Genomic DNA, 27,665 nt, shown 5'->3' with positions numbered 1-27,665 from the left:
CACAGAGAGGATGGTGCCCCAATTTCTGATTGGGTGTCTAGCTAGTGGTGGTGCCCCTGCCTGAAATAGAAAGTGCAGAAGAAGGGAGGAAGGGGAGGGAAGTTATGAGGACAGGTCTCGGTGCTAAGTATGAGCTGTCATCAGACATTCAAGTAATAATTTCGGAAGGTAGTGTACGCGTGTAGGTGTAGGGCTCAGGCATGTTGTCCTGTAGGAGATAGAGGTTCATTTGAGAGTTCACGTGTCAATGGCAGCTGATGCTGTGGGTGTGACTGGTATCGCCTACGGAGCGAGGGAAGGCTAAAAACAGAGTCCCGGCAAACATAAGCTAGAACGTAGCACGGAGAGAAAGGAGGATCCCAGGAGGAGACAGTGACTTTGCAAACAGAATGGCAATGTTGGGAGAGCTAAGAAAGGGGAAAGTTTTAAGAAAGGATAAGGGGCAATTAATCACCTCAGGTAGTGCACAGAGGTCCAGAAAGCCAAAGACCAAGAAAAGGATATTGAGCTGATCTTTTTAGAATTTCATTTCATTAATAATATAAAATAAATTCTTTTGCATAAATTGAAAAAAATCTGTGCTATGAACTCATTCCAGTTCCCAGCCACGTAAGCTTTTTTGAATTGTGTTTTTTTTTTTTTAAAGATTTTATTTATTTATGTGACAGAGAGACAGCCAGCGAGAGAGGGAACACAAGCAGGGGGAGTGGGCGAGGAAGAAGCAGGCTCATAGCGGAGGAGCCTGACATGGGGCTTGATCACGGAACACCGGGATCACGCCCTGAGCCGAAGGCAGACGCTTAAAGACTGAGCCACCCAAGCGCCCCTGAATTGTGTTTTCTGATAATAGTATCGCTGGTATTCTGCCTCTTCTCTGTTTTAATGTTCTGTGCAGGACTCAGTAATTGCTCCAGTTGTAGCAGAAGCACAGTGAATTGTCTCCTGGGTGTGTAGACCAGCCTCGGGGCTCTTTGTCAAACTTTGTGGCATAGAGAGATGTAACAATGCGTACAAAAATGTAAAAAGAACTCTGGAAGTGAATAATTTGAAGGCTTCAGATAGTAGCACCTTTAATTCTTTCAATTTTCAATAGGAAAGCAGATTTCCAATGAGGCTGCAATGACGTGAGTTTTTCCTGAAGAAAAATTCATCATGACAGATATAATCATTTCTGTGTTAGAGTAAGGCTAGCCTTTTGTACAAAGAGACTGAAGAATACATTGCCTCAAATAACAAAGTTTATCTTAGTCTTGTGTGAAGGTCTGAGAGAAGTGATCCAGGTCATATGACGCGGCTCCACTTGGCCATTTAGGGCCCCAGGTTCCTTCCAGGTCATGGCTCCCATCCCCTACGGATGTCTCCGTGATTGAACCTGGATTGCTGCTATGGCTACCGAGTGGCCAGCGGGAAGGAAAAGAATGTGAAGGGGTACTCCATGATCTGAAACCCTAAACCCGGATGTGGGATACATCCTTCCATTCTGTTAGTGAATACCGTGTGGCCGTACCTAACCACCGGGACCTCAGAAATGGGATCTAACCAGTTTCCCAAGAAGAGGAGAATAGATTTTCTTAATAAGATTTATTTATTTACTTGAGAGAGAGAGAAAGCACACACAAGTCGGGGGAGGGGCAGAGGGAGAGAGAGAATCGTCCGTAGACTGGGGCCCCACTGAGCATACAGCCCAACATGGGGCTCATCTCACAACCCTGAGATCATGACCTGAGCCGAAATCAAGGGTCAGATGCTTAACCGACTGAGCCACCCAGGTGCCCCAGAGGAGAATAGATTTTAGTGTACAACCGTTAGAGGAAAACCAGAGCCAGACAGCAGTTAGTAGTAGTAAAAACAGATTGTATTCAGGAACTAATGCAGTAGGGGAAGAGAGATCTCAGTGTAGAACTGGGCTCAATTCCAAATACAACATGGACAGTGGGAATTTATAGCCAAGGAGCAGGGTGGAGGTCAGTGGATGGAAAATGACCAAGAAGAGACCTTAGGGGTGAGGGGATTGGTGAAGGCAGGCTAGCGTGAGCGGATACCACCTGGGGGATGAGGAGTGTTTTGTTTGTGTTTTTTTTTGTTTTGTTTTGTTTTAGAAGGAGGAATTTGATCAGATATCAAGAGTGGGAGATTCTGGCTAACTCAGCAGGATTTTTGCTAAAACCGAGCGATACAAAGACGGACATAAGTTCAAAGAATATGGAAGTCCAAAGGTTGAGGCCTAGTTGGAAAGAGGGTTCAGAGGAGCCTAACTATAGTTTACTCAAAGAGAGTCTGTCATAATTAGCAGTTTCACTCATATTTCCACTGAAATCTGAATATTTTAATAAACCAGTATAGGAACTTGCCATATTCATTGCTATAGATTATGGGAGCCTTGGACTTTTTGTAAAGCATCTAAGGATGGGGTACTTCCCTGTTGAGTTCATTCACACGTGTTTTGGAGTATCTGCCACGTGCCGGGTACCCTCTTGGCTACAGGGGTGGAGCCATGGACTCAGCAGGTGGGACCTGGTCATTTAGATACAGGACAGGCCCAGAGGCTCGGGTTACCCGGGCCTCTTCTTGTTAAAAAGATCCAGCCATTTGCTATCTCTTCTGTAAGTGAAGTTTTTCTTCCATGAATCACCATCTTTTCAGACCAAAAACAAGTTCTCATCTATATAGTTAGATATTAGCATATCATTAAGCAGTCAGATGCCCTGAAAAGCTGGGACAGCTCAGCAAACACTTCCAGTAGTGAAATTACATTCCTAGAATTGGCAGCAAAGCCTTCTCAGATCCTCAGAAATCACCAACCCGAAATAATGGCCTGGAGCAGAACGTTTGACTCTTGTTGATGCCTTTGTTTACATGGATTCGTATTGGCAGCCTCATTGTCAGTCTGGAAATCTTATTCGCCAGTTTGCAAATATGTATGTGTTTTAGCCTCAGGAATAATAACATACCCTCTGTTTTTATGGAGAGACACAGTGCCCTGCAGCAGTCCAGGATGATTAGACTGTACTGTGTCGGGATGAGCATTCTGTAATTGTAAAACACTTTTTTAAAGATGGACCCTTTTTTTAGCTTTACGTTTTTGAAAGATAATAAGAGCATTTTAGCAGCCGAAGTTCACTGGGCTTTTAGACAGGACAGGTCTGCCATTAGAACCATTAATCCTTGCTTCTTTTCATGCTGATTTAGCTTAGCTGGGAACTCGTCCTATCTGTTCTCTTCCGTTCGGCTGGAGAATGTATACGCATTCATAGCCATTTCATATTCAGAGAAAAGGTGTGTATATTCATAGGTCATCTCATTATTTGGAGAAAATGTGTATATATTTATGTCATTTCATTATTCAGGGAAAGTGTATATTAGCAACCAGAAAGATAAATTAAATCTTGATTTATCCTATGTACTTCATGGCAGAAATAAAAATAATGTCAGGTATTATAAAAAAGGGATGTTTTTTAGCTCTTCATTACCACCCCACCTAAAAGGAGATACTGTATGTGCAAAATGCATAGTGAACTGTAGGGAGCTATAGAGATCTTGGTTATCTTAATCAGTTAATTTTCGTCAAAGGAGGTTTTCCAGAGGTCAGTTAAGGATTACTGAGGTGAAAGCCGAAGGAGGTTTGCTAGGAGGAAGGGGCGGCGCATGGAAGTCTTGGACACATGAAAGAACAAGGTGTGTTGGGGGGACAGAAGGCACTTGGTTACGTGCGGCCAGAGCCCAGCATTAGAATGGAGAGGGTGGGGAGCCCTGAGCCTCAAAGTGAGGTGGGGCCAGGACAGACTGCTTGGCCACGCACGGCTCCTGGGGGAAGGTGGCAGTGTACAGGAGCCGGGACAGCCGGCCTTGCTTTTAAGTCACTCTCGGGCTGTGGAGAAGGGAAGATTAGGCCGCAGGTAGGCCAAAGAGGAGCCCATGCCTTACAGACGAAAGCTGCCTGAGCCAGAACCCAGTGGCTGCAGGGATGCAGGAGAGGGGCCAGAGAAGCCCCAGGAGGACACATCTGCAGGATTGGGGAGCAGATGGCATGCATGGGAGCAGGGGAGGGAGAAGTCAAGGAGGACTCCCAGCCTGGGCATGACTGTCTGGTGGGAGTCGGCAGCCTCCTGAGGACAGAAACAGGAGGGGCGCAGGTTGGGGATCTGGGAGGTGGAGGGCAAAGCTGACTCCCACAGTGCCCAGAATAATGGGTGCTTCAGCAGAGCTTAGGGGCTGGGCTGGCCTCATGGAACATCAGTAGTTAAGCAATAATGATATCGGAATTTCAAAGGGAGTAAACTAAGGGCGCCTGGGTGGCTCAGTCAGTTAAGCATCTGACTTTTGATTTTGGCTCAGGCCATGACCTTGGGGTCCTGAGATCCAGCCCGGTATTGGGATGTCAGTGTCGGGCTCTGCACTCAGCTGGGGTCTGCCTCTCTCCTTCTTCTCCCTCTGTCCCTCCCCCTGCTCCTGCGCACACGCTCTCTCTCAAAATAAATAAATAAAATCTTAAAAAAAAAATCCAAGTGATTGAGCCGGTAGTGTTATCATGGGTGAGCAGGGCGTGACACCGCTGGGATCTTGCTGGCTGAAGTTGAAACCCGTGCGGACTGCTTTGGAGCACAGTGACCACTAATTCTCTGTGTTGTCTCTTTAGGAAACCGTATCACCCCAAACTGGAAGCTTTCGTGAGTCACATGTCGAAAGGATCCGGAGCCTCTTTCGAAAGCCCCTTACACTCCCTGCCTCTTTACCCCAGTCACCCACTGTGTGAGCTGGGAGAGCTCACGCAGACAGGTATTGTGACGGCCATCGGCTCACTCCCCCTGCGCCCTCTTCCGTGTGGCATACGTTGGAGCAAACTCTCCCGGGCAAGGCGCTGTGGCTCCCAGGAATGACTAAGGACTAGCACCTCAGGCAGCTCTGAGTCCACCAGGGTATCTGAGTAAACATCGAATTTCTAAAAATGAAAAATAACCCTTGTTCTTAGTGCAAGCGCAGTACATATCCATGGAAGAGAAGTTAGGAAAGACAGTCAAGCGAAAGGAAGAAAAGTTTGAAGCACCCATAATCCCAATCCACTGAAGAAGTGAGTCCTCTTTTTTCATTTGTGTCTGTGCGTGCACACACGCACACGCAGTGGTACTTACTAAACACACTCTTCCGTAACCCACTTGTTCATTTAACAGTACCTTGTCATCATCTTTCCCTATCGACAAGTATGTGTTGACAGCATCATTTCTGGTGTCTGCATGTCATCCCACTATTGCTGGGCCGTAATTTATGGAACCAATCCCACGTTCTTAGAAACTTCAGAGAAAACGACTGATAAGTTTTCATGTGCGAGATCTTGGGAGCAAACACACATGGCAGATCCCCAGTGAGCACGGAGTGTGTTTGGCTGTGTTCCTCACAGAAGCCCACCTTTCCCTCTGCAGCCCTGTTCGTTCCGTTACACAGCCAGTTCCCTGTGAGGGCGGGTTGGCGAGTTAACTGTGGGGCTGCCTCTGTTAGGAAGAGAAGGAACTGGGAGCCCCCCAGTTCTAGCTTCTTCCTACTTCAGTCTGGGACCTCAGAGGACCTTTGTGTGGTCACCAGCCTTTTTCGAAGAATCAGGAGGACCTATCGGCCATGTTATTTCCTTGTCCCACCAGTACCATAGGACCTGAGCTCTGATGGAAGGAAGGTCTCTGTCCTATAGTTGGCCCTGCAGAGTTTGGCCATGTTTTAGAAGCCATTATTGTTGGGGAGAACGATAGTGACAGAGTGGGCTAAGCTGAAGGAGGATTGGAAGACTAGCCTTGAATAAGGAGTTTTGTCAAAAGCTTTGGTAATTAGCTGCATGTGCACAAGGTCTGCAGTCGTTTAAAACAGGAGTTCGCATCCAACCACACCAAGCACCCCCTTTTTGTAACAGGTATTTTGTGGTGCTCCCGTAACTCTCCTGAAGTGAAATTCAAATATCGTTATAACCTTTCTAGATACAAAACTTTAAAGAAGAGCAGTTCTATCAGGTACGCTAACTCTAATATAAAGGAGAAACAAGGAAGTGAATTTATTATGTCATGCTGTGTGTCCCAGTGTAAGAACTTGAGTTCACCCTCGCTAGGAGACAGAATGACAGAATCCGTTGTTTACGCTTAAAGGTAGATTGGCAACTGTGACTATTACAAATGCAGACTGAGGGATATTATATTGGGGACCCTTAACACCATGTTTTGGGACATGATTTTTTTTGACAAATTCCGATCAAAATAAAATACGGATGTCCCTTAATTCCTGTTGCACTTCTGGAACAATCAGTGAATGTTAATGGTATGCAAAAACGGCTTTGTATTTATGACACAAAGAAACAGATTCTAGGCTGAAGTATTTAAACAGGTTTTTCACATGTGGTAGTATCTTGTGGTACACTCAAAAGTTATGTGGGTCAGAGAACAGTTCCTTGGGGAGACTGTCTAGCTTCATGGCCCCCACCCAGTAGGGGTCTGGAATGTTCCTCCTGTATTATTGTGCCAGCTCAACCCCCAAACCTTCCCTGAGAACAGAGCCAGGTTTATTGAGAACCAACCATTGGTTAGACTCTCTGGTTGCAAGTAACAGAAACAAATCCAGCAAAAGAGGGTGATTCCAGACTCTGAGGGCAAGAGTATGACCAGGCTTCCAGAGACTGGAACTAGGAATAAGAAGTCTGTCTGTCCCAGCCTCTGTGGTTTTGCTCTGTGTCTGTCACACAGAGGGACAGTCCTAGCCACACCTACAGATGACTGCAAGTCCAAATTCTTGAGAGAGTGAGAGAGAGAAAATGTGATGGGTTCCTTCAGGGTCAGTGTCCATCATCTGGCTCCGAGGTCAGGGTGACTGTGCACTGAGCAGCGGGGGCCTCTGGATCCGGGGGTTGTTCCCTGAGAACAGGTGGGGGGAGGTGGCCCTCACACTCTAGAGACACTCATTCATTTCCACCTCTCTTAGTTGTTCTATTATCTACATCGTTTTCTAAATTAGCGTTACTCGAGAAATCATTTTCACGGTACTGTTTGCTCCTGTTCCCTAATTCTCTTTTAATGCTCACTTTTATCTTCTGTTTTAAATTTCATTAAAAATGCATAGCTGTTAGAATAACCATTTATAACCGAAACACTTTTGGCATCCCACAGTAACTATGTAAGACCGATCATTAGTGCCTACTCTATTCAAGATGCCTTGACAGCTGCTGGGCGTAGGGGGGCAGGGAGTGGCTGGATGAATAGATGCTCCCCGCCTTGTCCTAAAGGAGCCCACACACAGCTGCCGCGGACAAGGCACGTGAAGGCAACGCACTGAACTGCAAGCTGCGCAGGCCGTGGAGCCGACAGGCCTGTGGGACGGGACTGCTGATGTCCCCCCGAGGCCGGCGGTGAGTGAGATTAGCATGTGTCAAGTGCCTTGCACAGTGCTAGCGGATGGTAGGCTCGAGTCCTGGAGATCCAGCGGAACAAGAGCAGGAAGGAATTCTTGGTCCGACCTGGGGGAGGAAGAAGGAAGACGACAGAGCAGGCAGTATGGGAGCCAGGCACTGGGTGGGGATTTCTCTAGGCAGAGAAAGGGGGAGGGCGTGACCAAGGTCATGAAGATACAGGCTGTGTTTGGAGAGGCTAAGAGGCCCTAAATGGCTAGAACTGACTATTTCTCCCTGAAAAGACAGGGTGAAGGTGCCAGGAGCAGGGACTAGGAGGGCAAGGTTGAGCCCAGATGGGGGCTGGAGTGCCAGCTCTGCCACTTCTTAGCGGTGATTGGCTCAGGGCCTCGGTTTCCTCAGCTGTAAAATAAAGAAAATGGGGACAATAATAATATGCCTTCTTTATTGGGTTTTTGTGAGGATGAAAGGAGAAAGGCCTGGCACACGGGAAGCAGTCAACCTTAATATATTGCAGCCTAGGAATATAAGGCTGGCCCAGAGGTGAACTAGGGCCAGACACAGACTCTCAATGTTTGTCACTCATGGTTTGCCTCTTTTTGCAAACCATTTTGGAAATGCCTAAGACCTGTATTGGCCCAGATCTCTGAGGGAACTGTGCACTCGATATTTTTCCTGCAGAGTGGGACACAGACGTCCTTTGTGATGTTTTCCTGAGCTGTTCCCCTTCCTGGGCCAGTGCAGGGCCCTCTGTCTCACGCATCTCAGCCACAAGTTGTCTTGGGTTTTCACACCGTTTGGGCATCTGAATAAGCGACATTGCTCATGAACTGGTCGTGGGGCCTGTGTGTGGTTGCCCCTCCAAGAATTCAGATTTGTCACTGAAATTCCATCCCCCTCCATCCTGGTGCCTGGAGGCTGAGCTTGCTTTCATCTTGGATCGTCTTCTCCTGCTTGAAGATAAGGTTTTTCTTTTTCTTTTCTTTTCTTTTCTTTTCTTTTCTTTTCTTTTCTTTTCTTTTCTTTTCTTTTCCTTTCCTTCCTTTTTTTCTTTTCTCTTCTTTTCTTTTTTTCTTCAAGATAATTTGTTACCATACTGTGGTAGTTCAAAACTAAAACATTTTAAACTTTTAGTTGACAGGTAAATTTAAAATTCTTGCTCCTCTCCATGTTCCATTTGCCCCGTTTCTGTGCCCCCATCTCCCCAGGTAACCATTGATATTGGTTTCTTATGCATCTGTCCAGAGTTTATGCAAAACACAAACAACTGCAAATACACATTCTTATTTTCCCCTCATTTTTATTTAAAAGGAGTATAATAAATGTCCTGTTCTGCACTTTGGGTTTTTTTTCCCCAGGTATTCTGTCTGGGTGTCTGAGAGATCTTTCCATATCTCCACAGACAGAACGGCCTTGATGAGCCGGTAATGGCCCGGGAGGATTAGGCAGAATGTACCTGCAAGGTTGGCAGTGAGCCTTCCCTTGGGAGAGTAGGGAGAATGAGATGAAGGAGAGAACCTCCCAACAGTGAGGGGACTAAGCAGCCAGCAAGCACCTTCTTCTCTTTACCTGACTGATTCCCATGGGCCCTCCCTGCACACTAAAGAATGCCGTGTCCCTGGGCAGGAGGGAGGGAGCTCTCCTTAAGCCCATGCCAATTACAGACATCTGCCAGGAGGGCGATTGCTGCCCTCTGAGGCCCCCCAGTCACAATGCCCCTTCCCAGAAGGGAGGGATTGAGCAGATGGTCCTGGTGCTCCCCTCCTCTGCTCATCCCTTCATGGATAGCCCCACGGGGCTCCCCTCATGAGTTCATGCAAACCCATTCTTGTAGCTTCCACCCGCCGGGGAACGGTCTTGATTATATTCTCGTGCACTGATGGAAAGCACTGCAGCGCTGGCCACTGACTCGGCCTCGCTTTGCTGGTCCTTTTGCTGAGCTGGTGGTGAGGACAGTTTGTGTCCCTGTGTTTCAGGAGTCGTGCAGCATTTGCAGAATGGCCAGCTGCTGAGGGACATCTATCTAAAGAAACACAAACTCCTACCGAGTGACTGGTCCACAGACCAGCTTTACTTGGAGACCACTGGGAAAAGCCGGACACTACAAAGCGGGCTGGCCTTGCTTTATGGCTTTCTCCCAGATTTTGACTGGAAGAAGATTCATTTTAGGCACCAGCCAAGTGCTCTGTTCTGCTCCGGAAACTGCTTTTGCCCCGTAAGAAACCAGTATCTGGAAAAGGAGCAGCGTCGGCAGTACCTCTTACGTTTGAAAAACAGCCAGCTGGAGAGGACCTATGAGGACATGGCCAGGATCGTGGACGTCCCCACCAAGCAGCTTCGAGCTGCCAACCCCATAGACTCCATGCTCTGCCACTTCTGCCACAACGTCAGCTTCCCGTGCACCAGGAATGGCTGTATTGACATGGAGCACTTCAAGGTGATCAAGACGCATCAGATAGAGGACGAGAGAGAGAGGCGGGAGAAGAAGCTCTATCTGGGCTATGCCCTCCTGGGCGCCCACCCCATCCTGAACCAGACCATCAGCCGGATGCAGCGTGCCGCAGAGGGCAGGAAAGAGGAGGTCTTTGCCCTCTACTCTGCTCATGATGTCACTCTGTCACCCCTTCTCAGTGCCTTGGGCCTTATGGAAGCCAGATTCCCAAGGTTTGCAGCCAGGTTGATCTTGGAGCTCTGGCAAGACAGAGAAAAGCCCAGTGAGCATTCTGTCCGGATTCTTTATAATGGCGTCGATGTCACATTCCACACCTCTTTTTGCCAGGACCACCACAAGCATTCTTCCAAGCCTATGTGCCCCCTTGAAAACTTAGTCCGCTTTGTCAAAAAGGACATGTTTGTGGCCCTGGGGAGTAGCGGTAGTACCAGTTATTATGATGCTTGTCACAAGGAAGGATTCTAACGGGTAGGCAGTGCAGTGCTGATAGAATCTATGCCAACACAGAGGGATGGGAAGGGTCTGCTTCTAGTACTGTTCATTGCCAAGGGTATAAGATTATTGATTTATAAGGGCTAGAAATCACGTTGAGGCACGTAGATGGTTGGGTTGAACAGGAAGTACGTTGCTGTGACCGGGTACATGAGTTACTTGGTACATCACGGCCAGTTCGCAGAGAGGAAAATACTTTCATCCTAGCCTGACTTCACTTACGATGCCAGACAAGTATTTCAGTCCCCAGAGTTGCCAATCCACATGGTATTGTCTTGATCTGCCGTGGTACTATGTGACGGAACCAGCAAACCTCAGCCAAAATGTTCAGGACAGTTCTACCTTGTCCCTGTTCAGCGAAACATGTCCTGAAGTGGTTTAGCTAAAATAGGGGTTGGCACATTTTTCCTGTACGGGGCCAGATAGTGAAGATTTTAGACTCTGGGGACCCAGAGGCCACCTACAGTCCTGTGGCACGAAAGCAACCACAGACAACGTGTAAACAAATGAGTGTGGCCACGTTCACGGCCCGAGGTTGCTGACCCCTGATCTCAAAGCACAGGCTCTACTACGTTTGCACTTTCAGCACTTTGAGAACCAGTTGAATACAAAGAATTATTCAGTGGTGCCTCCAGGAACTTCTGCGAGAAACACCCAATTTGCTCTGTAGCTGGTGTTACAACAAAACTTGAGGGGAAACAAACACGGAATCAGAATGAATCATAGAAAAATTATTAGAATAATACTTGATGTTCTTGATGATTATGGTAGAAGATAGTTTTAAGTATGTTTTGAGTATTTATCTGTAGTCTATTTGCTGTATAGGCTGAAATTTTTGTATTCCGTTTAGTATTTTTATAGTCTAGGAAAATATTTTCTAAGACCGGTTTTAGATGTGCTCTTATTCCTAGGTAATACTCAACTTACCGCACCTGCTTGGTGGTTAGAAGGAAGCCAGGAGCTGAATTCAGGCATTTTCTTCCAATAAAACTAATTATGGCTCATTCCCTTTGACAAGCCGTAGGATTGGATCAGTTTTTAAACCATTTTCATCAATTTCAAATGGTAAATTCTAATTGATTTTTAAGTAAGTTTTTGGAAGAACTTTGTTACTAGATAGTTAAATAATCTTTATAAGATATTTTATATATTAGCAATTGTAATTAAATCTGTGGTTTCTGAACTAAAATGGTGCTAGGTCCATGTGAAGACATGTAAAGTGCAAGTGAGGTTCTCCGGTGTCGTTGGCATTCCAAACTTTTCTCTTTGTTTTTGTCTAATGTTGCCTTTGGATACGTCTGTTTCTATAAATAAATTTTTGAAGAATACTTGTACATACAAGCCATGGTGTGTACCTACACGTCACTCTAGTTCTTTTCAAGTAAGTTCCAATATTTTAGATTTCTTTTTAATAAGTAAAAACATTTAAATTAGCAAACCGTACAGTACGCGTGGAAAAGGGAGGCCAGGCCATGCTGGCCCAGCAGAGGTGGCAGAAAGGGACAGCAGTGCTGGGCCTGGAGGGGCCAAGGCTCCCTGTGTGACAGCAGCATCCGGGCTCCGTGGGCTGGGAGGACATGCACAGCTAGCGGCCTTGGACTGGTTTAAAATCTATCCTAACTGCTCCTTTTATTGCTGAAAATCACATGTTGTCTCTTGAGTATTTAAAGTCTAATCAGTTGTTTTTTGCTCCCACTCGCAGTATATCTCAATTAGAACTGCTAAAGACAGCTTGAAGATTTAAAACTAAAAGTAGATCAAAAGATATTTTAAAAATCAGTTCCAGGGGTGCCTGGGTGGCTCAGTCCATTAAGTGTCTGACTCCTGATTTTGGCTCAGGTCATGATCTCAGGGTTGTGAGACTGAGCCCTGCATCAGACTCAGGTTCCAGGGTCAGCAGGGACTCTGTGTGAGATTCTCTCCCCCACCCTATACCCCTGCTCCTCCCCCTGCTTTTGGTGGGGAGGGGGGCCACTCTCTCAAAATCTTTAAAAAGAATCCGTTTGAAACATCTGTTGGTAAAGGTACATATTTTAGATAAGAGCCAACATTAAAAGCATAGATAAAGGTTTTGCCTCCCAAGACATCAGGTGTGCACATCATTAACATGTATCTTCCTCAGTAACAAATTCTGAGACCTCTTGCTGCATAAACAAACACTGAGCACGGAGCTGAGATTAATACATTTAGTTCTTGGTTTCTGGATAATGGTCTTAGTGGCTTAGTTCATGGCAGGCGTGGGTGTGTACATGTGCAAATTCAGCTTTATTTTTATGATTAAAATTAATACATGCACACTGGAAAACAATCAGACTATACTGAAAACAACTTCAAAAGTGAAGTTCTCTACTCCCACCTCCAGAGAGAACGCTGTGAGCTGTTTGACACATTCTTCCAGACATTTTCCATGCAGATATAGAAATACATGTAATTTTTAAATAGCAAAAAGACCACTTTATATATATTGTTCTGTGACTTGCTTCTCTTAAAATTTATTTTATATTTTGTTTCCTTTAACAATATGTCTTAAACATATTTCTCATTAACTTGCTTCCCCTAACAGTACGTCTTGGAGATATTTTCACCTTGAGATAGATGGTAGGTAGGTAGGTAGGTAGGTAGCTCTTCTTATAGCCAGTGCATAATACTTAACGAATACATAACACATGTTTTTAAAATATCATTAAAATGGCACCTGGGGACGCCTGGGTGGCAGTTGGTGAAGCGTCTGCCTTCAGCTCAAGTTGTGATCCCAGGATCCTGGGATTGAGCTCCGTGTCGGGCTCTCTGCTCAGCGGGGAGTCTGCTTTTCCCTCTCCCTCTGCCTGCCACTCCTCTGCTTGTACTCTGTCTCTTCTCTGTTAATTAAAAAATTTTTTTAAAAAATGGCACCTGGGTGGTACAGTCAGTTAAGTGTCCGGCTCTCAGTTTTGGCTCAGGTCATGATTTTAGGATCTTGAGATCGAGCCCGGCGTTAGGCTCCGAGCTTAGGGTGGAGTCTGCTTAAGACTCTGTCTCCCTCTCTCTCTCTCAAATAAATTAATCTTTAAATATCATTAAAAATGAATGAAATTGAAACGTAAAACCAAGATACACAATGGGCCACAGATTTGAGGTACACAGAACAAGCCGAAGCCAGCAGGCTGTGTTAATTCTGTAGCCCAACAGAGTAATTAGCCCTTTTTCAATATAGCTACAGATATTTATTAATATACTAAAGTATTATTTCTCCACTCACACATATAAACAGAATTGAAGACCTTAATACTGCTGTTAAGCCTATTTGGGGGGCTTCGAAACTAGAGCAGAACTAGGCTTTTGAAAGATATGAGTGATTCTTTTCTCTAGGACTCCTAAACTGATGCGGGAGAGGCAGGGATGCGTGCTTCCATTTCTGTGAATCTTCAGGAAGCCTTCTGAACAGATTTAGCAGCCCGGCTAGTGTGGGCGCAGTCCAGTGTGTTTAAACACAGCTGCAAGTAGAAAGCAGAGAACAGCCCGGGTTTACATTGCAGCTCTGGCTTGGGAAGTGGCCAGAGTTCCGGCCTGGGCACCACTCAGCTCCCACTGCTCAAGGCCACTGAACTAAATGTTGGGCTTGTACCCCTGTATCATGCCTGCCCTGTGGCCATCTCATGAATAATAATAGCTTCTGTTTAAGAGGAACCAGCTGAATTCCGAGGGTCTGGTCAGGCTTTCCTGGCCTCTGAAGCCCATCTGCCAGCTGAGACTGGCCTTGACGAGGAGCAGGTGTTCTGAAAGGTCAACTTGGCTCCTCCCAGAGCTGCAGAGCCCCTCAGTGGGGGTGGGGGCATGAGGGGGGTGGCCTGATCCCCGGCTTGTGGGTAATTGTGAGTAGTAACAGCACCATCGTGGGCTCATGCTTCCCTTGAGGAGCCCCACAAGCATTTCTCTATCAATCTAAACAACTCTCTCAAGAAGTTCCTATTACCCCTAATACAAATGAGGAAAGAGGCTGGAGTTGGGGGCGGTGAGGCAGGGGATGAAGTCATTTTTCCAAAGGAAGAGTCAAAGCCTAGAGTCTAACCTAAGCATATGTGACACTGGCGAACTTTCCAGTGTTCCATGTGCATGTACTATGTGTGTGCTATGTAACACACCATGGAAAAGGCTTTTCCTAGGCTAATTTGATCCTCCCAACAGCCCTACAAGATACCATATTTGCTGGTGAATATCAGTGAGTGCTAAAAACATAGTGGGGTTACAACTGTTATAAATTTAAATCTAAATGAATTGGAGAATATTCCAACTGTGTCTCTGACCATCTGTGGTTGCTGCTTTTGTTAAGAAAACAACTACTTATATAATGTAAAACTAATCTTGGCTGTGATGCTGTATTATACTCAGCCATTAGGAGAGAGCATGAAACATCATTTTTAGCCTTCAGGACCCAGGCTCGTATCTGTAAAAGAGATAGGGTAGTTTGGAGATGTGTTTTAATAGGGAGGTCAGCTGTCCTGGTTTGCCTGGGGCTGACGAGTTTCCCAGGATGCAGGACTCCCCTTGCTAAAACTGAGCAAGTTCCAGGCACGCTGGGACAAGCTGGGTACCCCAGTGTGACATGACACACGTCTCAGGTAGTACCGTCATTCCAACTTCCGAGAGACAGGTTAAGTCTGACGGAGCGACTCATCTGAGGTCTCCCGTAGCTAGCCAGGGTGCAGCGGAGGTGGGACTCCAAGCTACTGTCCGCTGAACTTGGAGGACCATGTTCTTAAGCAGGATGTGACGGTGCCTGTCAGAACTATTTCGGACTATTGGGTTACATGTGACAGAAACATGAATACAGTGGTTAAGCAAACAAAGCCTTTCATTTTCTCCAGAGGCCCTACCGTGTCATCAGGAACCCAGACTGCCGTTTACATCTCCCCGGCCAGAGCAGGATCCCTTGGCCCACCTCCATTTCAAAGGAATCTAGGAAAGTGAGTATTTTTGTGGGGCACATTGCTGTCTCCAATCAGACACCTGTTAATAAGGAAGGAGGGAGGAGTGGATATGGGGCAGAGGACTCGCAGCAGCTACCACATCCCCCAAAGCCACCACTGGGACTGAAGTGGTAGGTGCTGCCCCATCCAGACCCCAGCTTCAGGACACTCTCCCCAGTGGCCGGGAGTATGCGAGCTGGCAGTGCCTCCTTCCCAGGACAGCCACATACAATGACAAGGCAAGGACAGGGATTGAAAACCCCGGGGAGAACCCCGAAGGGCCACCCAGCTTCAGTGCTCCCCACAGGGTCAGCTAAGGCCTCATGACTACATCACAGCCCACTTCTGCCTCCCCTGCTGCCTTCCCTTCTTCCATAGCATTGGCCCAAGAACATTCCCCCTTATGCTTCCCGCATACATCCCTGTCTGAGTCTGCTCCTGGGAACCGACTTGCAGCAGAGGGCAAGCAAATCCTAGGGCCTGAGGCCTCTGCAAGTCTGGGCAGAAAAACTAGAGTCATTTACTTGAAAGGGATAATGTATCTATTGATCACAAGTTTCTTCTATCACTGCCTTTGAGGGGTTTATTTTATTTTATTTTTAAAGATTTTTTAATGTATTTATTTGACAGAGAGAGAGGCAGTAAGAGAGGGAACACAAGCAGGGGGAGTGGGAAAGGGAGAAGCAGGCTTCCCGCTGAGTAGGGAGCCCAATGCGGGGCTCGATCCCAGGACCCTGAGATCATGACCTGAGCTGAAGACAGACGTTTAACCGACTGAGCCACCCAGGTGCCCCTCTTCCCATTTTTTCCTGATGCAGCATTTCCAAGAAAGTAGGATCACCTTACAATGGGTTGTTTTAGCCTGGGTTCTGAAAGCAGCCTGAGAAAAAACCCCTTAAGTGTAGATGCTTATTAGGGAATGTGGTCCCAAGGAGCAGAAGCGAAGGACGGGGAAGGGGACAAAGGGGAGAGGGAAAGCTGCAGGGAAGATGCACACTGAGCTGATATGGTGACCGGTTGCTCTAGCCAGGACCGCCTGAGAAACCTGAGACACATCTGAACGGTTGGACATGCATTAGTGCAGAGGGTTCGCCTGGGCACTCTGGCATCTGAGAAGTCCTGGGACGGAAAGCAAGAGAATGAGATGCTGTCAAGTCCTGGACCCAGTCACCACGACAGTGGCCCACAAAGACATGAGGCCGAGAGGATGAGGAGTGGAGCAGGAGATGTATCTGATGTGAGGGTGAGCCAGCATTCACTGCCTCAGTGTCTCAGGTACTGCGCTGTGCTTTATAAGCAAAACCTTCTTTCAGCCTCCTAGCCATCCTGTGGCTTACTGTCTCCCATTTTTAAGGTGGAGAAAGAAACTGACAGAAGAGGTCCCCTGCCAAGGCCTCACAGCAGGGAAGGGCCAGAACTGGGAGTCAAAGCAGCCGACTCGTGAGCCCTTGCTCATAATCACGCCATCATAGTAAACGTTCTTCCCGGGCCCCACGTAAAGTATGTGTGCGGGCTTACTCGTACATGCTAAATCCATGTTCAAGGGACGCCTGGGTGGCTCAGTCGGTTAAGCTTCTGCCTTCGGCTCAGGTCATGATGCTGGAGTCCTGGGATCAAGTCCTGCATCCGGCTCCTTGCTCAGCGGGGAGCCTGCTTCTCCCTCTGCCTGATGCTCTCCCTGCTTGTGCTCTCTCTCTCTCTTTGACAAATGAATGAATAAAGTCTTTAAAATCAATCAATCCATACTCAATATTCCTCTCTGACATATGGACTGCACACTTGTGGCAGCACAAATCAAACCACACCCCTCTTTGTTAAAACCCCTTGGTCCTCCTCTACCTTCTAGATTAAATCCAAGCTCCCTAAGGTTACTCACAATGCCCTTCATGGTCTGACTCCCACTTCCCCCCCCCCCAGCTTTGTTACTTACAAGGCCAAAGGGCTTGTGCACAGATTGCCATTGTTGACGCATTTGTTGTGTACCTGGAAGAGAGGAGAAGGGTTAATGTCACCATGTGGGATGCCAGGTTTGCAGAATCTCTGAAGGGGACAGTCCTACCCAGAGCCCCCCACCCCAACAAATCTTCCTCAGGACCTAGCAGCCTTCCAGTCTTTCACTTTCTTCTCCTTCCCCATTTGTGTCTGGAGTTGGGTTTCCCAGAAAAGGAGCGAGCTTTGGAACCACACAGACGGCGTTCAAAACCAGTTCCGCATCACTTCCCAGCTGTGAGACCTCAGATGTGCCACCTGTACCTGGGGATGGTACCGCCTGTGAGGGTGTACATAAAGCACCAGGCACGTGGGACACCTCTACAATTAGGACGGCCCCCCCGTTACTCTCTCTTTAACTGTGCTGACAACCAAACCAGCTGGAGCCAGAATATGCCCCTGTCCATTAAGCCCGGAAGCCCATCTGGAGGCATAACAGTATGCTCCAGGCATAACTGGGAGACACAATTACCTGGGCTCATGCCCTTCCCTTTGGGGGAGAAAAGAACTCGAATCTTCTGAGTCCTGCTTTGGTGCCCAGTGCCATATTTGATACCTTATATAAACATCTCAGCCATTCCCAAAGGGAAATTAAGCTCATAGCTCATCCTTCCCCCACGTTTCCTTCATTGTCTATATCCAGCCTCCATCTTTGTGCCTTCGAGTTACTGCCCGTTGCAAAAGAAGCAGCTGACCACAGAGTCCATCGAAGGAATAGGAGTCATTGGCTTAGGTCCATTAGTCTAGCCCCTCTTTGGCCCCTAGAGAAGCTGAAGCAGCAGCCCAGGAAGTGACATGCACCTCGACAGAAGACAGATCCTGCCCTCAGTGCCTCAGCTTTAGGGAATTGCTCCCCTCCCTGTTCTGGGAGAGAGGGGTAAGATGCTCCTCCTCCATTCTCCCTCCTCCCCCATGGCTGGGGTGCTCCTGGCAGCGGCGCCTGGCAATGGCAAGTCCTCCTGGTCGGCAGCTGTCTGGCTTCCTCTTAGCTTGGGAGTTAAGCGTGTCTTGGTTAAGCACTCCCTGGGTGACAAATCCTTTCAGGAGGCTTTCCTCAAGCAGGCCAGAGATTGGGCTCCCACAAGCCTGAAGTTTAACTGAAGTGTGCGGGTGTGGATGTGAATGGGGAGCCACGCTGCCCTCTACTGGCAACTCGGCGGGGCCCTTGTTCTACAGTGTTTCCTCTCCTGGTTCCCTACTCCGGAGGAGGCCTCTTTCCCAGCAAACTGAAGCTCCCTCTGGTGGCCGAGGAGTCAACTCTTCTCTCTGCTTGCCTATATGGTAGTCCACGCTTATCCTTGAGGGACATCCCAAGACCCCCAGTGGATGCCTCAAACCACGGATAGTACCGAATCCTACATATACAATGTTTTTTCCTATACATGCATACCTATGACAAAGTTTAATTTATAAATTAGGCACAGTAAGACATTAACAATATTAACTAATAATGAAATAAAACCATTGCAACAATATACTGTAATAAAAGTTCTGTGAATGAGGTCTCTTTCCTTCCTCTCTCCCTCCCTCAAAATATCTTATTGTACTGCACTCACCCTCCTTCTTATGATGATGTGTGATAATAAAATGCCTACGTGATGAGATACAGTGAGGTGAACAATGTAGGCACTGTGATGTAGTGTTAGGCTACTATTGACCTGATAACCCAGAAGGAGGATCATATGCTTCCCAACCACGGACCACAACTGCTGATAGCTGAAACCATGGAAAGCACAATGGCAAATACAGGGGTGTGTGTGTTACTGTGTTGTCTTAAGGTTGTAGCAAATAGAAACACACTCTGTGTCTAGATGGTTTCACCCCAGCTGCCCTTTTGTCCCTCTGGTGACCCAGCTGTTTGGCATTCTCAACAATTGGCTCCCTAATGGATGGATTGATGATTGAATCGACCTTCGACTGATGGATCCTGATGGACTACTGTCCATCTGAAAATTAACCCTAAATGACTGGCCGGTTGGCTGATTAAGTTTCTAAACCACAAATCATTTGATTGACCTACTGGCTTTCTAAATGACCTACTAACACTAAATAAATATCTGATAAGCTTGAACTGCCTGCCTGCTGACTCATCCACTAACCAGCTGAATGACCGCCCAGCAGAGGACCTGCAGACTAACAGCCAGACTCCAAAACTAAGGGTAACAGAAGGATGGAAGGAGAGGCTGCCCCTTCCTCATGCCCTGACTCCTCTAGGGGCTTGGGGCCCTACTTTTCTCAGCTCTAGCATGACTTAAAAACTGCAGAGAGGGAAAAACCAGGAAACTGACCTTCTGGTCTACCTCTAGTGAGGTTCTTAACCAGGGGCCAATAGATGGGTCTCAATTTTGTTTTCAAAATAGTATGGATATATAGCTGTGTTTATCTGAGAAGAGAGTTCACAGTTTTCATCGGATTCTTAAGAGTCCAGCACATACATACATGTTCAGAACTACTGCTCTGGGAAAACCCTCAGTAAACATTCAGATAAACAAAACCCTTACCTGAATTCAAAGCCCTTTTATCTCTCCCATCAGGCCAGGGTGAAGGAAGATAACTAGGAGAAGTCAGAGTCATAATGGACATGGATGTAGTAGAAAGGATAAAGACTGAGCTGTGTGTGACGTTTCCAAAGAGAAGCCCAAAGAATCAGCATGTGTCCTTTTAGCCTGGAGGTCACACTTAGCCCAAGATAGCAGGGCATCCTCAGCTCTGGGCATTTATCAGGGCTCTTGTCTGGGGCATGTAGTATATGTGAGTATATGATCATGAGTAGCTATATGGCCGTGTGTATTTACACACCAAATGTGCTCATAAGGGTGGGTGTAACAGAGCTATATGGCTATATGAATGAGTGTCCTTTGGGTCAAAGCATGCATCTGAATAGTTTGGTGAATAAATTTGCACATGTGCTCGCTCGAGGACCCCTTGAGTGTTTTTTTGGAGTTGAGACAGATTAGGAGTAAGAATTTCACAAGGTGAGATCATCTGTAGACATGATAGCAGCCCACACCAGGAATCTGGGAATCCTCAACTCCTCCCTCAACCCTGAGCCCTCACCATCCACTTCAGTCCATACTGCCACTGCCATGAGCTTTAAATAAATAAATAAATAAATATATATATATATATATATATATATATATATATATATATAAATATATATATAAATAAAGATTATTTATTTGTCACAGAGAGAGAGACCACAAGTGGGGGGAGTGGCAGACAGAGGGAAAAGCAGGCTCCCCACCGAGCAAGGATCCCACTGTAGGACTTGATCCCAGGATCCTGTGATCATGACCTGAGCAGAAGGCAGCTGCTTAACCAACTGATCCACCCAGGCGTGTTCCACGGTGAGCTCTTATCACATCTCCCTGGACAACAGCTCGGTCCTCAATGCCCTCCCCTGGCGACCCTTCCCAACCACAGCCACAGTGACTAAATAAAATGAAATTAGGGGCACAGCCCACCCCTGACTGAAAGGGAGAACACCTTTAGGCTGTCAGAGGACGACGTCATCTCCTCAGTAACTCAAAGGTCCTCTCAAGGTCATTGCCTGATCACTGGGGTCTCTGGGCTCTCGAGACCACAGAATTTAGACCGCATCGCCACAGCCTGGTCCTAAGCCATACCCGAAGGTTTTGCCTCTGATGCCTCTTCCTCCAGGCCCTAATGAGCTGCCTCCACGTCTAGGCCTGGAGATTCTCACAAACCGTTGTAATTGCCCAGTTACCGCTTACAATTAAAACTGACAGAAGACCCACGCCCGTTCTAACCCGGGACCCCTCTCCATGGGACAAAGAGCCAAAAGAGGACGCAGTCCCAGGGCCAGCGCGACATAGGCACACACGTCTCTTTCCCGCGCCGCACAACAGGAGCCGCAACGTGAAAACGAAATGCGCGTGCGCAAAGTAACAGTAGGAACTACGACTCCCAGAATCCTTCTGACAGAGACTTCATTTCCCAGAAAGGGCCCTGGGGTCCCCACCCCGGAACTGCACTTCTTTTCGAAAGCTAAGGCGGGGGGGGGCGAGTCTGGCAGTGGAAATGGTTTCAGAATGGGTAGAATGGAGCGAAGTTTCGTAGAGCATTTGCCTCCAGAGGTCGTTCGTGAGTCAGAGAAACCGGGACGTTGGAAGAAAAGGACCTGGCCACAGCCCTTACGCGCTTCTCCCTTCAGTGTACCGGTCCCTCTGCGCGCCCGTCACAGCCGCGCGCTCCCTCTGCCTGCTCTGGTTTTGCCTGCCTGCGGCTGCTCCAAACTCTCTGCCCACCTCCGGGCGTTTTCTGAAGATAAAGCCCTACAGCTATGCAGTCCTGGATACCCCTGGTTCCCTGCATTGTCTGTCTTCCGCCGGGAATTCATACTGGATGGAATTCTTTTAACAACTTTGAACGTTTCTGCCAAATCTTAGTTGGTCAGTATTCCGTTATATCGGCGTAACAGCATCTTAAAGAATATGTAGTCCGTCTCAGCCCAGTTAGTTAGAAGACAGGGGACATCGAGGAGAAAATATTCGTGAGATATATAAAAGACTAATAATCCAAATATAAATCAATAAGACAAAGGCAACTCAATTGAAAAATGCACAAGGCATAAGAACAGGCAATTCACAGAATCAGAAATACAGTTTTTTTAAAAAAAGTTAAGCTTTACTAGTAATCCAGAAAATACAAGATAAAACAGCAGTAAGATGTCATTTTCACACACACACAAAGGCTATCAAATAGTTAAAAAGAGTAATAGGGCTTCTGACATAAAGCCCATCCATAGAATTTAATGTTATTGTGAGTGTAAATTGGTACCCGTTTTTCGTGGGCAATTGAGCTGTGTTAATCACTATTAAAATGTCTGCATTCCCTTTGAGGTGAGGAGGAGCTGATGAAAAGTGGGTGCGGCCAGGGGACGCTAGACGTAGTGGGAGGGGCTAGGGGGACAAGGCGTAGTGGGTGGGGCCGGCGTAATGGGCGTAAAAGGAGGGGAGAGAGGACTTGGAATGTGAAGAAAGGGGTCTGTAGAACTGGGAGTGATTTAGAAGGACAGGGATTGATAGGGAAGGGGACTAAGGTTTGGAGGAACTAAGAGGCACTTGAAAGGATGGGGGGGAAATGAGAACAAATGGCAGTAGGAGGATTAAGAGGGATTAGAAACGAAGAAACTTGACGAGAGGGACAGGCAGAGATTAGGACGGTAAAATGGAAACACGTGCCTTTCAGTGAGTTGACCTCGAGCCACTGGCATTACAACACCTGCTAACATGGAACAAGGGCCCTGTGGAAGAATGTTAGCAAACAGGAAACGCTGACTTTCAGAGGGCTACTAACTGTGCCTTGCAGTGTTCTTTTACTTCCTCTCGTCTTGGCTCTGTTAGCACATTGTAATTTTTTTTTCTAAAAGCAACTTGAGATCTTTAAAGACTCCTGAGTCCGAAACCTCTGATGGTGAATGGCTTGTATCTTCCTCATGTGATCCTCAGGTACAAAATAGACATTCAGCTGCTTCAAGTAGATATTTACTTTGTCATTCCTAAAACTCGGGGAAATGCCCTAAATCCTGGTCGTGCATGAACGATGGGTCTCTCTCTAATAGAGTGGTATGCATAAAGGGGTGCAGATCCCAAGACTCTTCCACTTCTTTCTTGGTTTGAGGCAAGCTTTCTTTGAGGAAGTAGAGGGCCGTGTGGTCACTGGCTTTCTCTGTGGTTCATGCTGTTTTCCACACAGTGAATCACAGGGCACGCAGACAGCAAGAATCGACAAAGGGAGAGGGCTGTAAAAGGCTGATTTGTGTCCCTAAAAATTGATATGTAAGAATGTGACTGTATTTGGAGATAGGATCTTTAAAGAGGTGTTTAAGTTAAAATGAGACCATTTTAGGTGGCTCCTAATCCAATGTGACTGGTCTCCTTATATGAATAGTAAATTTGGACACACACAAAAAAACCCACCAGGGATTTGCACACACAGAGAAAAGGCCATGTGAGGACATGCAGGAGGGCAGCCATCGGCAAACCAAGGAGACCAGCTTCAGAGGATACCAACCCTTGCTGACATCTTGATCTTGGGTTAACATCCTCCAGAACTATGAGAAAATTAAATTTTGTTGTTTAGACAACCTAGTCTGTGGTGTTTTGTTATGCCATCCCTAGAAAACTAATACGGGGCCTTCACTGGCCTTGGAAAATAAAAATTCATTCAAGTCCTCCAGTTAACTATTACTGGAAACTATCTGGAAGTGCTTCCTTTGAGTATGGAAGAAGCCCCCGCTGCACTCCCATACACATACTTACTTTTTATTCAGGAAATGTGGCGCTTGCTCTTATAGGGCCTTAAAAGTTCCCAGGTGTTTTACGGGGTCTTCCAGCACAAGGGTCAAGAAAGAGTTCTTGAAACTTTGAATGGTGCAACTTAGTAAGTTTATTTAAGTAACATGGGACAGGACCCATAGGCAGTAAGGACTATACTTTTTGCTGTATGAAGCTGGTGTTTATATGCTTAGTGCTGGGAGTGAGTGCAGGGAGTATTAGATCGTAAATGTTCTCTTCGAATTTCTACTCGTAAAACTACTTTTGCAAGATTTCTCTGGTGCTTATCATTCAGTTCAGTATTAACTATCAGTGAGATATACAGGCAGTCATGAGACCTTTTAAGAATGTAGCAACCAGCACATATTTGATCCTTATTGGAAGTATGCAGGCTATAGGCCAGGCTTCTGAGCTAAAAGTGAACATTTTTCTGCTTTTATCCCTCATCATTTCCCCCCTGACCAATTTTCAGTCCTTAAATCTTTAAGGTTGTTGAAGGGTGAAGGCCTCATCTTCTGTGACTTCTTCAAGGTGACAGGATTGTAGAGATGTTCCTACCTATGGATGAAATTTGGTCACTATCTGTCCCTACAAGTAAATATTATGGAAGGCCATTGCTGTAGAGTCCAGAGTGGACATCGGATAAATTTGTTTCGAGTAGTATGGCTCATCTGTCATCTGTTCAACAATAGAGAACAAAGTGAAAGAGACAAAACACATTAGGATTATTATCATAATGAAAGTAAGAAGAGCAATGAGAAGACTTGTTAGTGTGAGCCATAGTCCACCTCCTGACCAGGAATGTAACCAGTTATTAAGTGACAACGTAGGGTCTTTAAGAGCACAAATTTGATTATTCATATCAGTAAGTAATCTTGTCATATTTTTGTCATAATCTTGAATGTAGATGCAACATTCTGCTTTAATAATGGCACATGTTCCTTCCTGTGCTGCTGTTATGACATCTAACGCCTTTCTGTTTTGTAGAACTGCTTTACACACTGGAGTTATTTCAGTGTTTAATAATGTAATGCTATTTCAAGAGTCATTTAAGGCCTTAATTGTGTATTTATCAGGGGCCTCCAGGTGTCATATGACATTTTCTAAACCTACTGATGGAAGAAAAATAGACATCAAATGGTCATGCCCGTGGAACACATTTCTTGTCCATCGTTTTAGTTATGGAAGAGTAGCTGGATTTGTGATAGTTGTAGTGCAAAAGCTGTGCATCCAGGCATAACCTATAGTACATCTTCCAATCCAGCCTGGTGGAAGCCATGGCCGCAATTTTGGCCCACAAAATCATTGTGTTTCATTAGGTGCTAACCATATGATGCCTGGTCACCTTGTCCAGTCAGTAGCAAACCAATCAGTTGTGTATAAAGTAATGGTATGGTCACAGGCTTCTGGGAGGAGCCATCCGATTTGGTGAGTACCATTGGGCATGAATCAAGGGTATGGTTTTTTCTGTTCCCAGCATGGAAGGGCCTTTTGGCTTAGTTGTCCTACTGTGGGAGTAAGCCACATATATTCATTCCATATTTGATATAATCCTTCCTGGGTGTATCGATAGGAAGGACTATGTAGTCAGAGAATTCATTGTTGTGAGCCTATCTGTGGGTTAACATATTCAGTTAAAATTTTGGTAGTTTGAGAATAAGAGAAAGGCCTCTTATGGCCTGGAGAATCACATGTAACATTTACCATAGGCCAGGAAGAAACAGCCTTTTTAGTAATAGAAATATCCCTATATGTGCTGGTATTGGGGTGATACATCGTATTGGCTATGTATTGATGTAAATAATGCTGATCTATACCTTGTGATGGAGAAACCCACCAAGGGAGACCTGAAGTGCTTCATATGGACCGTAAGCCACAAATCCAGCATGAAGATTGGTTTTGTAGCTCAGTGTAATGTTGTGCACATTGTAGAAAATACTTATCACTTGGCTGTGGTGTGGAGATGGCAAGTGAAAGAAAAAAAGGCCTTCATTTTTTTCTTATCTCCTTGTTTGAAGAGGAATTTGAGATCTTTTGCTGGTTACAGGAATATGAGGACACAATGTCCAGTTCATTGTCATCCTGTGTTGAAGGGGATATAAATTTAATTCTAGAAATAAGAGTCCATGTCAAGTGACCTTCTAGATTTACCAAAGTGAAGTGCTTAATATGACCCTATAAGGTCCTTTCCATTTAGGAATTAGTTCTCCTGAATTGTTTGCCTTCCAATATTTTAAATAGACTAGTTCTGTGGGGTTTACTAGCAAAGAATTTTGAATTTCCTTTTTGTCAGTTTTGGCAGTATCTTATTAGCATATTTGTTAAGAGTTTTATGGATTAATCCAGCTTCTAATGAGAAGTGTAACAGATTATTATAATCTTGGTCGAAGGTTAAGTTAATGGTAAGGAAGGGCCTACCATATATTAATTCAAAGGGTTTACCCCTAATTTTTCCTGTGGGGTGGTTCTTATTCTTAAGAGACCTATTGGTAAAAGAGTTACTCAGTTTTCTTGTGTTTCTGTGCTCACCTTCATGAGAAGTCATTTTAAAATTATGGTTAACCTTGGGCACCTGGGTTGTGCAGTTGGTTAAGCCTCCGACTCTTGATTTTGGCTCAGGTCATGATCTCAGGGTCATGATCTTAGGGTCGTGATATGGAGCCCCTCTTCGGGCTCCACGTTCAGCAGGGAGTCTGCTTCTTTCCTTCTCCCTCTGCCCTCCCCCTGCTCGCTTTCTCTCTTAAATAAATAAATAAACATACCTTTAAAAAAATAAATTATGGTTAGCCTTTTCAACTTTGCGTGATGATTGAAGATGTCACGCTGTATATAAAAAATATTTAGTTTTAAGGGTTTGGGCTGCCTGTTGAGTTATTTGCACTGTAAAGGATGACATTATCACTTTGAGGAGATTGAGGGAACCCAAACCCAGGGATGAGTTCCCTTAATAAAGTCTTTGTTACTTCAGTAGCCTTTTCTGTCTTACATGGGAAGGCTTCCACCTATCCAGGAGAGATAACTTTATAGACAAATATATATTTATATCCTTATTAGGTGGCATTTGTGTGAAATCAATTTGCCAGTCTTCCCTGGGATATGTTCCACATCTTGGGACAGGTGTTAAAAGAGGGGGTGGTCGTATTGCATCTTCAGGGTTAACCTGGGCACATATTGCACAAGATTTATGTGCCTTTTGTAAGATGGCTCTTAATCCTATTCCATCAAGCAAGGGTTTGGTGAAATTCCGTAAAGTTTCTCTTCCCGTATGAATAGCCTGGTGCAGGCCTATTGCTAATTTCTCTTGTTTTTCCTTAGGGACAAAGATTCTCCTCTATTATTATTATTATTTTTAAAGATTTTATTTATTTATTTTGACAGAGATAGAGACAGCCAGCGAGAAAGGGAACGCAAGCAGGGGGAGTGGGAGAGGAAGAAGCAGGCTCATAGCGGAGGAGCCTGATGTGGGACTCGATCCCAGAACGCCGGGATCACGCCCTGAGCCGAAGGCAGACGCTTAACCGCTGTGCCACCCAGGCGCCCCTCTCCTCTATTATTTTTATACCATCCCTCGGCAGTTTTAGTATATCCTTCCTCAAATGCCCCATTGTTCTCCTCCGTAGTAAAAGTGGCAACAACAGTGCTTAAGGAATTTGAGACTTGTATAAGACTCATTGCTAGTTTAGTTTGAGCTGCCACTTTTGCTGCCCAGTCATCTCAATTATTTCCTTTAGATTCTAATTTTTTTCCCTTTTGATGTTCTCTAAGATGCATTACAGCAACTTCTTTAGGGAGATGAACTGCCTGTAATAGAGTTACAATTTCGGGTCCATATTTAATAGGGGAATTATGACTAGTTAGTAATCCCTTTTCCTTCCGGATGGCACCATGTGCATGACGCACAAGGAAGGCATATTTTGTATCTGTATATATACTGACTCTTAGGCCTTTAGCTAACTGAAGACCTTGGGTGAGTGCTATCAGTTCTCCCTTTGGAGCTGAATTATTGGTTGGTAATGGGTTGGCCTCAGTAGTTTTCATTAAACTAACAATTGCATGGCCAGCCTTTCCTTGTCCTCCTTCTATAAAACTTCTACTGTCTGTAAACCAAC

The 27,665-nt window shown here is 45.9% G+C and overlaps 2 protein-coding genes across 7 annotated transcripts in view; both read left to right on the top strand.

Annotated features, from left to right (window-relative positions):
* Positions 1-11,653, top strand: part of PXYLP1 (2-phosphoxylose phosphatase 1) — a 69,554-nt gene extending 57,901 nt beyond the window's left edge. For all 4 annotated transcript variants that reach the window (XM_026497150.4, XM_044383449.3, XM_057315958.1 and 1 more), the window contains 2 exons: positions 4,637-4,776; positions 9,352-11,653. In XM_026497150.4, coding sequence (XP_026352935.1) covers positions 4,637-4,776; positions 9,352-10,292 — 1,081 coding nt within the window. In that variant the 3' untranslated portion in view covers positions 10,293-11,653. The remainder of the gene's footprint in view (positions 1-4,636; positions 4,777-9,351) is intronic.
* A 9,589-nt stretch (positions 11,654-21,242) lies between these two features.
* ZBTB38 (zinc finger and BTB domain containing 38) overlaps positions 21,243-27,665 on the top strand; it is a 132,590-nt gene continuing 126,167 nt past the window's right edge. Inside the window, exon 1 of one of the 3 annotated variants that reach the window (XM_044383452.3) lies at positions 21,243-21,669. The gene's annotated coding sequence lies outside the window, so the exon portion shown is untranslated. Of the gene's footprint in view, positions 21,670-22,196; positions 22,729-24,049; positions 24,422-27,665 lie in introns of those variants that run through there. The other 2 variants (XM_044383451.3, XM_057316050.1) reach the window with 2 other exon arrangements.

The sequence above is a fragment of the Ursus arctos genome, unplaced genomic scaffold (assembly GCF_023065955.2).
Source record: "Ursus arctos isolate Adak ecotype North America unplaced genomic scaffold, UrsArc2.0 scaffold_20, whole genome shotgun sequence".
Classification (NCBI taxonomy): Eukaryota; Metazoa; Chordata; class Mammalia; order Carnivora; family Ursidae; genus Ursus; species Ursus arctos.
Note: the sequence above shows the minus strand (reverse complement) of the source record. Positions and strands in the feature narration are given on the sequence as shown.